This window comes from Ixodes scapularis, unplaced genomic scaffold (assembly GCF_016920785.2).
Source record: "Ixodes scapularis isolate PalLabHiFi unplaced genomic scaffold, ASM1692078v2 PGA_scaffold0__279_contigs__length_252992795, whole genome shotgun sequence".
Classification (NCBI taxonomy): Eukaryota; Metazoa; Arthropoda; class Arachnida; order Ixodida; family Ixodidae; genus Ixodes; species Ixodes scapularis.
In genome coordinates this window covers 172,623,641-172,638,329 of record NW_024609835.1, presented here as the reverse complement: position 1 = coordinate 172,638,329, position 14,689 = coordinate 172,623,641, and the positions used below count along the sequence as shown (strand labels likewise).

The window sequence follows — 14,689 nt, the reverse complement described above, 5'->3', positions numbered from 1 at the left end:
TTGGCGTTCGAACGCTCACAAATACCGATTCGATCTCCATACACCCAAAATAATTATCGCACCACGTCATAACATACGTGCCTTCTATCCCCGCGTACAACTAGAAGCTTCAATATCTCACTTTTCTGTGTTTCTCTTATAGACTTAAATGTATTAAGAAATGGCCGCCGGTAGTGCTCCAAACGGGCTCCCGATTCACGATCCAGCCTAATGCTCTAGAGATTAGTGGCTCGGTCCTCGTTAGTTAGGCGTACTGCGTACCGAGACTGCTCTTTGGAAAGAACCTTTCTTCATTCGTTTTCTATAGTTGGTCATTCTACGTCGTGCCTCCAACTGACAAAACCTCGCAAAAAAAAAAATCAATTTTAAAGCAGGTAAAAAACTGCACGCACTCCTAATAGGCAACCCGCTGAAACAGCGGCCCCGATTCGCTCTAGCGAATCCCGTACGTAAGAAAAAAAAAATAACGCACACGTTAGTTTGTATTTTGGTTTCCAATTGCTTCATGTGGTTTCGCTCATTCTATAGTCACTCCTTGTAGACTTCCGCAGTTCTAAGATCATATTAATATCTCGACAACCAGAGCGACGGAGTCCAGAAACGAGAAGGGTGTTTTTCGACCCTCAAACTCCGTGAGAAGATGACGCTAGTGTTTGGGACAGAACGTGAAAGTTTGAGAACAAGACGTTACCTCAATCAAACCTTAATTTAGGGAAATAAAAATTATCTATGAGCCGACGTTCACCTATGCCTAATGCTGCCAAAACGGAACTGCAGATTGAGGATGCTTGTGGGATTTATATCCGTGGAAAGTTAGCAAGAAAGGTGATATTTTGTCTTCTTGATATATATTTTTTTTTCCACTGAAATAGGTGCTACAGGCGCCCACAATGTGATTTCTCGTTTTGACAATATTAGGCATAGGTGGACGTCGACTTATAGAAAAATTCCGTTTTTCTCAAGAATCTTTTCATCCAGGTAACGTCATGTGCACATACTTTTGCGTTTTATCCCACCAGCTAGTGTCATATCTTCACGAAGTTTGAGTTTTCTGCGACGCGTAATTTATCTACCCGGGCCTAAAAACACCGCTCTTTTTTCTCGGAAACTCTCCGTACATTTTTTGCCTCGATTCGCCTCGAGATCGAACCGTGGCGTCACCATGCGGCCGAAATTGTAAACATGTGAAATCCGCGGTGCGTCGTCAGCTACAGTCGCACTTTCGGGAACATCACTGTCGACGACGCAAGTCTTTATTTCGGCTGAGCTGTAGCTTCCTAATTAAATGCTTGTTGTTTTTTCTTTGTTTTTATTTCTTCTTACTAAATGCTGTGCCGTGTCGTTTTTCACGCGTCAAAATTCATCTTAGTGCTGTGGTTTAAAGAACCGCTGGTCCTACATATATGTATTTTTTTTTTATCAAGCACAATTTATAAGTTTCGTAAAACATTGAATGCTGGTTGGGGCAGGATGTAAATAAAAAATTAAACCCGACTGACAGGACTAATCGATAAATTACTCAGCTGATTTTCTCCAGTCATATTTCACAAAAGACAATATAACCACACGTTTGCATACTATTTTTACTATGTTATAAATTACATTTTGCTGTCTCCTTTAAAACGTCACGTTGTGACGCCTGCAAAAATATAAACATTTGAAGCCTTTAAAACTGAAGCTGTTTTTTTAAGTTATTATTTAAACACTGTAAGCACCCTCGGTGATAATCACGAGTATGCAGAAGTAGTTTACTGTGGATGCCTGGGTACTAAAATAATATAAAGGCGTCAAAAATATCAAAGCCGGCATTTTTTAGTTTTTGTTTCTAACTTTCTACAGCACAAGACTCCGACTAAACGGCTAAAAGTTTTTAGCGGAATTAAAGCATCACTCGAATGATCTGAAGAGTAACTGATTGATTGCCCGGCCGTTATATGCGTAAAATTAGAGCGTTGGGTTATCCGAAAGTCTGTTGAGTATAGCCAGCGCTCATCAGTAAAAGAGTTTCGCTACGGCCGATGCTCACTTTGTTATGTTGCGGGTCATTTGATGGACTCGCGGAGTCTATTAGGTTTCATTAGAAGATGCCTTAGTCATAAGTTTATAATATTAGCCTCTTGCCATCCGCGGCCCTCCGCGAGAATTTTGAATCGGAAGAACCCACACTGGCCGAGGAGAACATCAAACAATGCTCACGTTGCTTGATCGCACTCGTTTATTCCACTCACCGCAGGAATATCAGAACAGTTTGCTTCATTTGTTCCAGCTGTCATCCCAACGAACAGTTCGCGGATCGTAACTAGAAGAAACACTCTCTCCTTATCGTAACATAGTAGAATTGTTCCGTTTAGGTTAAACTTACCACACCATGGCACTCATAAAACCTAGCAGTATCGCGGAAATTTCCAATAGAACACTAGCTTCTCTCAGTGCTCAATATTAGAGCGCAGCTCTTCGGCGCCCGTTTCCGGCTTAAGCGGCGTCGGCGTCGGCGTAACCGCGCGTTGCATCATGGGACGTTTCCCATAATGACATCACACGTGACGTAACGTGTGGCGTCATGAGGGTCACGAGTGACGTCACGAAGGCCAGGAGGAAGGAGGAGGAGGTGGTGGAGGAGAAAATGTTTTCCGCTAAATTTAGCGGAAAAAATTTCCCGCAAAGTTTACCGGAAAAATTCCCCGCTTAATTTAGCGGAAAATTTTACCCGCTAAATTTAGCAGAAGAATTCCAGGCTAAATTTAGCGAAAACATTTCCCCCTCACTTTTACGGAAAAAATTCACCGCGAAATTTAGCAGAAAATATATTCCGCTAACTTTAGCGGAAAAAAATTCCTTGCAAACTTAGCGCAAAAATTTCCACGCTAAATTTAGCGGAAAAATTTCCCCACGAAATTTAACGGAAAAAATTCTCCCCTAAATTTGGCGGAAGAGTCTCCCCATTAAATTGAGCGGAAAAAATTCTCGCTAAATGTACCGGAAACGTTGTTCTGGTAAATTTAGCGAAAACATTTTCCTGCTATATTTAGCGGAAAACATTTTCCGCCAACTTTAGCAGGTAATTTTTTCCGCTGAATTTAACGGGACATGTCGCGAAAATTTCCGCTAAATGATAAGGGAGCAAGATAGGAGGAGGGGATGGGAGGAGGGGAAAGAGGGGCATTCTCTCCCCCCGTACCCCCCCCCCCCCCCCTTCTCCTCAAGAGCTGCGCTCTAATTCAGAATTACAGAGAGTTGTAAACGTCTTTCATTTTTATACTACTGCGGAAGCTAAAAGTTACGCGAAAGCAGAGAACCTGCGATTGCACAGCCCACAGTGCCAGTATTATCTAAGTATCCGGCTTGCAATCACTTCTGTAACATTTAAACGCTAGTGAACCGATATATCTATTTTCAAAGAAAATATATTTAACATAAATAGAGAAGTTCACCCGGAAACAGGCATCCCTCGTGGGGATCAATGCTTCCCAACGTCAGCCGAGAGCCGGCGATGCATCCTAACAAGCGATTATTTAAAGTCGGGCCGTACGCTAGTAGCACAATTCGAACTTCACTGAAGCACCGAACGGTACTACACCATTTCCCGCTATAATTGGTTTCCTACGGATATCATGCGAGAAAATAGACGCACAGATCTACAGCGTCTCGCCTGCGAGCGCGTGTAGCCTATGGGGTGGCCATACTTTTATCCGCACTTCGATGATGATGGTGACAGCGCGACAGTAGTGCCACCTTTAGGTCGACCTCGAGGCCACTAGCTACGAGGTCGGTGGTTGACGGTAGGAAGCATGGGAAACCAAGAGTTGTTGGAGATAGTCAACTTGGCAAAAACATCGCACCGCCGTCTCCGAGTCACTTGGTGTCCCCGACTCCCATCGCATCACGCGCTCGGGGATACAGACCGCGCGGGACCATAGAAGCTTGTGTGATCTTTGGCTGTCACTGATATCCGGAATGAGAACAGGTTGATATCGACGTTGAAGCGAGAAGTGCACCCGAAAAGCCGCCGCTAGCCCTAGCTGACAGCTGCGACCTCGATGAGCACACAGGTTTCCTCAACGTCTTGTGCGTCAAGAATTCGGTAAGAGATCTACTGTGTCCGCAATGTGGTCGACCGTGAACAGAAAGTACTTACTTCTGCTCCTGGAGCGTGTTAGGTGATAGGGCGTCCACCGTATTGAGAAGAAGGTTCTTTGAACTTTCAAATGCGTTTCTCAGTAGATTTAGCGTTTTGAGCATATTGTTGTTTTAAAATTCTAAATGTTTTTAGTTCATGTGTCTAAAATCCTGAAGTAATATGCTTTGGTTGTAAAAGTTATAAGATATTTGAATAAGGCACTTGGTTTTTATTATTTTTTGTGTTCATTGTCAACAAGTTATATTTTTGTGAAAGTAATAAAAGAGAGCTTTAGTCATGAGAAAGTATTTGTAGACGCCTTATTGTGAACACTCCTTGCTTATAATTTCATCCATAGCAAAAAAATGCAAGTTTTCTGTATTTTAAAATGATATTATTTTTTTAAACGGTGCTACTCATAGTCTTCCTTTTCAGATAGGCTGTACTGTAACTTTACAGAAATATATTTTGGTTTGGTGACATTTGGCCAACCCGCCCAAGTTAGCGTTGTTAGTATGATATGCAAGTTTCAGCGCAATCTATGAGGTACTTTAAAAAAGTAGACCTCCCCTTAACCTGGCGCTTCTTAATCACAAAATTTTCTAAGGTACAGGAGGTTCTCAAAGAGTGCTTCTTTCTTTCCTTTTAAGCAACGGAAATATAGGTTCATTATAAAATTATGTTGACAATGCTAAGGAGAAGATTGTCGTAGAGAAATTCTTGTACTAAGATCCAAACATTGTAGTATTTGTTATTCGATTTATAATATAAAATTGAGCCCGATGAGTGCCGGCTGTGAGCTTCTGTCTTAATCGTAGGGCTTGCTTTATTTGTTGCACGTTTTTGTCATAATTAGAATGTTTTTGACCAAATTAAGATCCAAGCTTAAGTATCTGCCAATGATTATGCTGCATGGCACCCAGACCAAAAATGGAAACTTTACGATCAATGCATATGCTTTGTTGCCACGGGTGCGAAAAGTTCACCGGCGTACTGTTTCATTTTGGTCACAAATATCTATATCTACCTCTCTCTCTCTCTCTCTCTCTCTCTCTCTATATATATATATATATATATATATATATATATATATATATATATAAACAACGGGCATGGTGGCGGGAGGCTGAAGGCGTGGGTATAAAACTGAGAAGAAAAAAACCCTTAGTGAAAACAGCAACAGCGGACGATTTAATCTTCGACGTTTCGGCCGGAGTCCGGCCTTCGTCAGGAAGACGAAGGCCGGACTCCGCAGATGGGGCCCCCGCTTTCTACATGCGCCTGACGAAGGCCGGACTCCGGCCGAAACGTCGAAGATTAAATCGTCCGCTGTTGCTGTTTTCACTAAGGGTTTTTTTCTTCTCAGTTATATATATATATATATATATATATATATATATATATATATATATATATATATATATATATACACCGGCGTATTCTCATTGAACGAGTCTTGTACTTGCATGAGAAAACAGGTGGAGAGTCGTGTGCATAATATTACTTACTTTGCTTAGACTTCTCAGTTTCTTCTTTATGTTCTATTTTTTTCATCGTTTTGTGTTTTACGATTGTTGCAGTCCCTCTGCGGGGAGTTGCTGTGACAAGTCCTGCCGCTTCGTCAACACAACGCGCAGTTGTGCGCCCGAAAGCGAGTGCCGTCAGGTGGCGTACTGCAGATATCCTTTAAGCGAAATTTGAGGACTCAACGAAGCGTTCCTATAAGACTTAACTCAATATGAAAGCCAGCCGGTTCACCGTCACGTCCCTGATCACTGACTGGCAGCTTAAAATAGAAGCCGAAGCTCTTAAAAAAAAATTGAAAAGCGTTTCCGACTTCCTGTAATGCAAAACTAGAGCACAGCTCTTGGGGAGGAGGAGGGAGGATACGGAAGAACGGGTGTGAAGGAGGAAAAGGGGAGCTACTCCACACCCTCCCCTCCTCCTCCTGCGTACCCTCCCGTTTTTTCTCTCCGTATCGTCCCCTGCTCCTCGTTAGTGTCCTCCTCTCTCCTATCCTCCTCCCCTTCTCCCTCTCCCCTCCTACTCCTCTCCTCCTCTTACTCCCCTCCCCCTGCCCTTCTCGTCGTCCTGCTCCTCCTCCTTCATAATCTCCCCTCCTCCCACAGTTCCCCGCTAAATCTAGCTGGAAAATTGACGCCACGTGACCTCAGCATGCAATTCAATTCTCCGCTAAATTTAGCGGGAAAAATGATGTCACTTGGCTTCGTGTCACGTCACCTATGAACAAATTCAGTTTCTGGTCTAGATTTAGCAGGAAAATTGATGTCATGTGACTTCAACACCAATTCCCCGCTACATTTAGCGGGGAAACTGAATTTCTTATAGGTGACGCGACACGAAATTATGTGACGTCATTTTCGCCGCTAAATTTAGCGGGAAACTGAATATGTCTATAAGTCTCTGACGTCCCATAATGCAACGCGCGTGGTTACGCCGACGGCTACGCCGCGAGCACGGGAAGGAGCGGCCAAGAGCTGCGATCTAAAAAGTCAGATTTAAGTTTTTGTGTCGCGCTCTCCTGTGTTCGACGCAACGGGCAGAGGCTACGTCAGAATTTTAATTGGCGACTATGACGCTCCTACTACAAAAGAAAACTTGAAACAAAATCGTTTAAGCGCCTGCATAAAAAATCTTAGTTTATTTGTTAGAGCCCAGCTCTTAGGCGCCTGTTTCCGACTTGAGCGGCGTCGGCGTCGCCGTCGGCGTAACCGTAAAGCCACGTGGCCCCTGTGAGGTCACGTGACCACGGTGACGTTATGTGACCCACGTGAGGTTACGTGGCCCCTGTGAGGTCACGTGACCCCGGTGACGTCACATGAACCCGTGAGGTCCCTTGACCCCGGAGAGGTCACGTGACACCCGTGAGGTCACGAAGGCCAGGTGACGTCACGAGGGCCACGGGACCTCGCGGTTACGCCGACAGCGACAGCGATGCCGACGCCGCTCGGAGGGGAAAGGAGAAGGCAGGATGAGGAGGTGAGGAGGAGGGAGGAGTGGTATACGGTCCTCTCAGTACCCTTTCCTCCTCCTCCTCAAGAGCTGCGCTCTAATTGAGGGTTGCAGGGAGTTGTAAACTGCGTTCATTTTTTTTCGAATTCAGTCACTACTTTATTTTATGTTTAAGAAACGCGGGGCGTGGCTATTCCCGAGCATCTTATTATCGGTCCAGCCAATCGCACTTTGGCGTTAAATAATAAGAACGCCGAAGGGCCGATCACGGAGCAACGAGTGTGAACATGTTAATCCACGCCTGCCTTTATTAGACTATCGTTTGCCAGCGAACCAATCTCTTCAATCCACAAAAGAATAATAAAAAAACGTTTCGCATTAGGTTTGACCGCTGCCGTACTTGCGATCCGGTGGAGCCAATCAGGCACCATCAAAAGTGCATCGTCATGAAGCTCGTCGTTCAGTCTGCGATGGCTATCGCCGGTGTAATCAATCGCGCATAGAAATGAAAAACAAAATTATGAGGCATTGTACTCTGTGAACGTGGATGACCAGCGAAGCTGTTTAGCACGTGGCAGATCTGCCCCGTGGAGTCGGAAGAAACTAGACGTGCGCGACGGGACCGCCATCCGGCGGAAGGAAAGGAAACTAGGCACGCAAGCGCTGGAGCGACGACAAGAGAGGGCGTAGAGGACTCAAGCGTAGACATGGCCAACGCGGGTCGCACAGCGGCAGATCTTTGAGAAACCTTTATTATCTACTTGAGGGTCTAGCGAGCAGAAAAATCGTTGGTTATTGGTAACTAATATACTAAAACGTTATATGTAAGTGATGAGACTCATAAGCTTTTGCAGAGAATGAAGCGATTTTGCATCCAATTCGGGACCTGCGTTTTTGTTGACGCACACGAGGAATCCATGGAACCCAAGCCCATAACCAGCTCAGGATCTCGGCGCATTTTCTTTGCGTGTTTGGTTTAGCCGGTGGCAGCTTACGCAGAAAAGCGACGAGCGCCATGACGACAGACTTTGCACGTTCGTGGCATAATCTTTATTCGAATTCATCGAGACCTTAACTGCCTCGTCCGATCCACTGGCGTAGCGGCCAAGTGCCCAAAGCCACCACAGAAGCCTGACCTCACACTGTGCAACAACGGCACACAGGTGTGCCTAGGGGGCAACTGCCAGGGATCCATCTGCCTCCAGTTCGGTTTTGTAGGCTGCCAAGGTACCGGAAAGGACTACACACCGCAACAAATGTGCCTCATTCACTGCAGGGCCAATGGTAAGAGGCGCTTGCTGTGGGGATGTGCAATATATCACCTACTTATAATGGTGATCGATACTTTTCATAAGCTGTCGAGACGATAGTGAACAACGAGTGGGGCTACTAATACCCGATAAGAGAAGGCTTTCTGTATACAACAAAACGAGTAGCCTCGTTGCCAACTTCGAAAAAGAAATATATGAAGGCAGAGAGCGTCTAATGGTGTTTCACACTTTCAGTTTTACCATAAGCTACTTTCGGCTTAAAACATTCGCTAAAATTACTTACAAAATGATCTCTACTCAAGCTTTGCTGCACCTCCTGTAATGTACCGTTATATCAATTTTTAGACTAAATAATTCTGATATTTCAAGGGTTACTCGCTTTCTTGGTTCTCTGTTGTACACGTGAGACACTGTTCACTTGCATCGTATGTTTGTATTCGCCGGATAGCATTCTAACTGCATCGTGCTATATCATAAAAATGCTGTCGACGTATGCATCTTTAACGGTGCTATCCTGGCGATGCGGCGACGCAATGTCCTGGTTCTCTTTTACCAATGGGAGAGAGTCCGAGAGGCTGATACTGTAAAAACACTTAAAAAGTACGGAGGTGCTTTAGCAGGATTAAACATGTAACTATAACGGTATACAACCAGGTGCAAAGCATTAACCAACGCCTTTGGAAGAATGGAGATCTCCTTTGTCTGGTTTGCAGCCACAGGGAGCCCCTGCCTGGACCCGTGCAAGGAACAGAGCCTGCTGGCACTGTGCAAAAGGACCATGGAGCGCGGTGCTGCCTGCTACGACAACCTGGGCTACTGCGACGAGTACACACGCTGCCGCATTATCGACGAACAAGGACCCCTGACCAGGCTGCACGACCTGCTCCTGGGAACAGACACCATATTACGCTGGCTCAAGGTTAGGCCATTCGGGTGCCCCTCTACAAGGGAAAGTAACGACATCCCTTTGGTGAGCGCAGCTTGGTATCCCGGAATAATCATAATGGCAGGCGAGTGTGCAAAAAAAAAAATGTAAACGAGCGTGCGCGGTGGACGAGGATGATTGAGTGGAGGGAGGGGAATGCACATGGCCTGCAGATAGCACCACCTAAAATAAACATAGCCTGTGCACCAGAATGTTTATATCGTCACAGAGAGATTGAGAAAATACACAGATTAGACACGAGTGTTGCGTCATCGTTCGATTGTGCTTCGTGTCCAATCAACGCGTCGAAGAGTGCTCGGCCTCGGGTTCAAGTGCTGAGTTGGCGCCATTTGACTGTGATGACGTTCAATCGAAGAAAAGAAGGACGTCCGCAGACTTCATTATTCTAGCTGGTGTTCCTTCCAAGCGCAGAGGAAGCAACAAACCGATGTTCCTAAAAAAAAGAATCTGAGAAACTCAAGGTTTGAACTTTCGGCATATTTGCGAGTCTTTTTTGGCTTCCGACCGAACTTTGGCTTGCGATTACACCAAGTGTAGAAATGCCGCCTACTATCTCGGGACTTTCATTGGGGTCTCTAAAACGAAAACAAAAACAATTGAAGCAAAAAAAAATGAAAGCCGTTACATTCCCTGACACGCCGAATTAGAGCGCAGCTCTTGAGGAGGAGGAGGGAAGGGTACTGAAAGTGGGGGTCATGTGACCTCGGGGGGTTACGTGATCTCGGGGGTCACGTGACCTTGACGATGACGATCTGATGATATCATCAGTGATGATGACGATGACGATGCGGATATCAATGACGTCACCAGGTTGCGTGCAACCTGAATTGCATGCAACAGGTTGCATACAACTTGTACGCCGGTGGCATGCAACAGGTTGCATGCAACCCAGGTTACACGCCAGCTGTGTAGCAGGTTGCATGCAACCTGTTGGATGCAACTCCCGAAGGAACCCGAGGTCCTCCCGAGGTCCTACCGAAGAAACCCGAGGTCCTCCTGAGGTCCCCCCGAAGGGACCCGAGGTCCTCCCGAAGGACATCGGGTTCCTTCGGGACGACTTCGGGTTCCTTCGGGAGGACCTCGGGTCCCTTCGGAAAAATTTACCCATAATGCACTGCGCGGTTACGCCGACGGCGCCGGCGACACCGACGGCGCCTGCGACGCCGCTCAAGCCGGAAACGGGCGCCTAAGAGCTGCGCTCTAAAAATATGAAATTGCTCTTGTCGTTACGCTGATTCTCAACGAAATGGTTTAGCATTTAGCGCAGGGGTTCCCCGTCGGCGAAGGATGAGAATTCCAGCCCCTCGTGGCGATTCGCTCACTGTTGTGTTCAGGGAGCCAGTCTGTTCTCCCAGGCGCCTGTGGTCGCGTCGTCGCTGCGCGTTGTGCCACTGCCACGGCCGCTCGATCCCCTCCTCTCCCGCTCCCGCGGCGCGTCATTGGAAGTGCGCCAGAAGACCCTTTCCCTATTGTAAGAGGGAACGTTGACGTAACAAGTGAATTAATGGAGCGAAAGAGCACGGCGGGAACCACGCATAGGCCTTATGAAACCAGTCAAACGACGACCAACCCCCCAAAAAAACGGCTGCACGCACGAAAGCAAAAAAAGGGCCAACTCAATAAAAGAACAAAAAAAAAAAAAAGTGCGCGTCGGAAGAAAAGAGAGATATGTCGTTATCTTTTTCATTCAGGCGCGTAGATTGGGGAGATGCGCAGCACGCACATTTTACGCATTTTTTTTTTTTTTAGTTTGATCGAGATGAAATTTGGCGGAAACAAAAACCCCCGGTTCTTTTCAAGCCAGACTTTACAAAGCGAATAAGAGGTGAATATGCGACGAATTTTTTTCCTGTGGTATTCGATCTTCGTGAGGCGTCAGGAGACTGCCTGCCGTGTCGGGCAAAGTTCGTGGGCTATTTTTTTTCCGCATATATCATTAATAGAATTCAGCCGTTTGATTTAAAGCTTTTCTCTCAAATCTTACGTTTGCACGACTAGCGAACCAAATCAGAAATGCGGGGGAAATGGCTGAGACTGGGTAATTTACAGATATCTTGGACAATGAAGATGATCGACGTTGTCACCAGAAATCCAGGAACGAATTCTGAGTCACCATTTAATTCTCGATTACCCAATGGGGCTCCCACGTCTTCATTATTTAACCGATGACGCTGCCACGTGCAAGACTCGACCGCAGTTTTGGGTTTGCACATATATGTGATGGTTTGAAATACCTGCGCGAGGGAATACCCATGCGTTGGGGCTCACATAGCCCTGGGCCGTAAGTTTCAACAGTAGCCGCTGAGCTGTCTCAAAACGCGACGACGCCTAGCTGAGAAGCGTGAAGAATGTTGAGTATATCGAGTGGCCTATATACAGGGTATTCAGTTTTAATTTCCACATAATTTTTTTAGGTAGCATTTGAGAGCTAGACCTGTTCTGTCTTCCCTGTGTATTTACCAGGCTCGGTGGACATTAGATGAGGAAATAATCATCACGGTAAGGTGACTAATTAACTAATATATGTTAATTAACGTCTTTATTACTGACCTTAGAGGTAACGTTGAAAAGGCAGGATTGACGGCAACTTGTATTAGAGACCAGACCAATTTAAAGCCTTTGGAAAAATGTAATGTGTTTGAAGTAGGGGTGGGCGAATATTCGAAATTTCGAATACGAATCGAATATTATACATTTAATATTCGTATTCGATTCGTAAACTAAGTCTTTGGTATTTTTCGAATATTTAACGTAACAGGAATATTCTAAAGTAATCAAATATTCGAGAACGTTTTCGCAAGCGGAAGTTTTGCTTTTGGATTCAGTTTCGGTAGGTAACGACATAGCTGCATGGAGGCTTCAACCTAAACTGGTGGCGTCGGTGTCGTAGCGGTAATTAGGGAGGTTCCAGTGAGGGTGGGCGTAACTCAAAACCTGGAGAGCGTTTGGAGTTTAAGGGCAGCGCCTGAGGGAGAGGATTGGGAAAGGATACGCGCCAATGTTGCCTGCTCGAGAGCAGACGCCCGCTCTGTTGGAACTCTGTTGCTCCATGCGCCTTTCCTTCTCTCGCCTTCCATAGCAAGCAACGAACGCCTTGGCGTAGCCTTTCTCGCTTCCTTCTCGCTCAGAAAATTCCAAACTTCGAAAGGAGGAAGCAGGGTTGCCAGACAAGCAGGAGCGTCCAAGATGGCGGAATTTACCATTTTTCGCATTAAACAAATACTTAACCTATCGGAACAAGACTGGTGGCTATGGAAAACTAGTCATTTATACCTTGCGTGAATTATTCGAGCACATTAAAGGGATACTTCAACAAAATTTGAAATATTCCCGCCGTGTTTTAAAATAGGTTGAATATGATCCACAATATCCAAAAATGACAATCGCACGTTTGCATAATGAGCCTTGTGGCTGTATTTTTCGTTATAGACGGCCCACTCTGGCAAGCGGTCGGAGAAGGCCCAGCGGAGACCACGTGACATCCAACGCAATCGTGACCTAGGTCGTCTTAAGACGAGCAAAGCTACGGCCAGCTGCGGAAAGTCCTTGGGCGGTGTCCGGGTGGGAGGGGACTGTCGTGGCTGTTCGGGGGAACAGTTGCTAGAGTGCCACGACAAGGGACTCCTGCATCGCTGTCCGCTCTTGCCGTAGAGCTTGTAGCATCGAAGTGCGATCATCCTGCATAGCTTGCCGGAGATTTCTGGTGTGATCAGCAATGGCCTCATTAATAATGGCAGGAATGTCGTCGTCATCGTCGGATTGTCGAGTCGCTGGTGCGGGGGTCTTAGGAGGCATTAGTTGACGAAGCTTGCGCACGGGTAGAAAAGGGTCTATCAACTGCTCGAAGCAAAGCGGACGTCGAAAGGATGGCCTAGTCGTTCCAGCCACCGAAGCGGCTGCCTTTGTACACTGTTAGCAAGTCCCGTGTATTTGGCGAATATTTGGGGTGAAAAACACGCCATTTACACAAATTACCATAAATTTACACGATGAGTAACGGATAATTTGTTCAGAAATCATGCGAGGTTGTAAAAAACGTGTTATGGTTCGGTTATACACGCATAGCCGCCTAGCGGACCTCGAAAACACGCATCGCCCCCGGCGACGACCGCGGCATTGCCGGCTATCGAAGCACCGGAATGCTTGGGGACACACTTAGAAAGGACCGTCGAGACAAATGCCGCGGAAAGAAACATGTCTCGGAGACAGATATGCACCAAAAGCAATTGCGCCATGTCGCAGGACGTTGGCGAAACCCACACTTACCGGGCTCGCCGCCGTCGCCGCCATCTTCTGGTCGATGGCAATGCGGCTCGCTTCATGTCGCCTATGTTTGTATTTGGGTCCTGATAACAGTTTCTTAGACACCACAAATAAAGTTATGGGTCTAATTATTCGTTCCAAACAGTTAAAATGGATATAAAAAGCGTATCCTCGATGTGAACACGTGACATTGCAGTTGGTTTCGTTTTTGCTTCAACCTTCAACTGCAAGCGATCTGGCGATCTGGCCACGGCGCAAGCGCAACGCCGATGTACGCTGGAAGCAAGCGCCGGTTGGCTTTCGTTGTTTTTGTTTGACCGGAGAAAATCTGGCAAGTACGCATGGCGTCGCTACTGTTTTGGTTTGACGGGACGCGAGAAGCTTCGCATAGTGCTTCGGAGTTTGCGAGCATATAGTGAAGACGTGACCGGAGAAGTGCCCCTGTGATGTTCCTGGAAGACGGAAAGTAGCATTCGTAATCGTCGTATGTGCTTTGAAAGCGAAGGGAGTCACAGGGTCCACGAGTTCGCAACCACAAGCCAAGGTTCACGACAGCGCGGCGTTGACTTCGGCGATCTCGTTCTGTTTGGTGCAACCCGGCGATGCGAAAAAGAGCTGAAACATTCGTCGTGTGTGGTGCGGTGCTTTGTATTCCGGGTCTGTTTGAACCACGCTTTTAACACGGAGCGCAAATTGTTTGTTGCGTGGTGGAGATTCAACGGGTACAGTCCCGTCGTCGTCAGCTGATCCGGTCCAGCTGGTCCGGGAGGACGCAGCGAGCGTTTTTAGAAGTAAATCTTCCCTCGTTCTGTTTCGAACTGTGGAAGTATCCCGACACATACCGTGAGTAAGAAGCAGCGGGCGTTTTCAACAAAATTACGTTGTTTTAATTGAATAATGGACTCCGGATTGTTGTCTTAAATCTGCCGTTTTTTATGCTTCGTGTTGGACTGCGTTTGCATAGCGACGCACACCGCTCGAGTATGATTCGGTCCTGCAACGAGTTTGTTGCGGCAATCATGCGGCGTGAATAAATAAGGGCAAGGTTTCCTACCTGCCCACAGATGCATGTACTGAGACCATTTTTTATGTTGTGAACGTAGTGCTCTTTCTTTATTT

General features: G+C 46.4%; 1 protein-coding gene across 1 annotated transcript in view; it reads left to right on the top strand.

The window, feature by feature from the left end:
• The first annotated feature begins 8,145 nt into the window (after nucleotides 1–8,145).
• The window catches only part of LOC8039386 (disintegrin and metalloproteinase domain-containing protein 10-like), a 31,486-nt gene continuing 24,942 nt past the window's right edge, over nucleotides 8,146–14,689 (top strand). Inside the window, exons 1-2 of the mRNA XM_040221816.2 lie at nucleotides 8,146–8,374; nucleotides 9,075–9,280. Coding sequence (XP_040077750.1) covers nucleotides 8,347–8,374; nucleotides 9,075–9,280 — 234 coding nt within the window. The 5' untranslated portion in view covers nucleotides 8,146–8,346. The remainder of the gene's footprint in view (nucleotides 8,375–9,074; nucleotides 9,281–14,689) is intronic.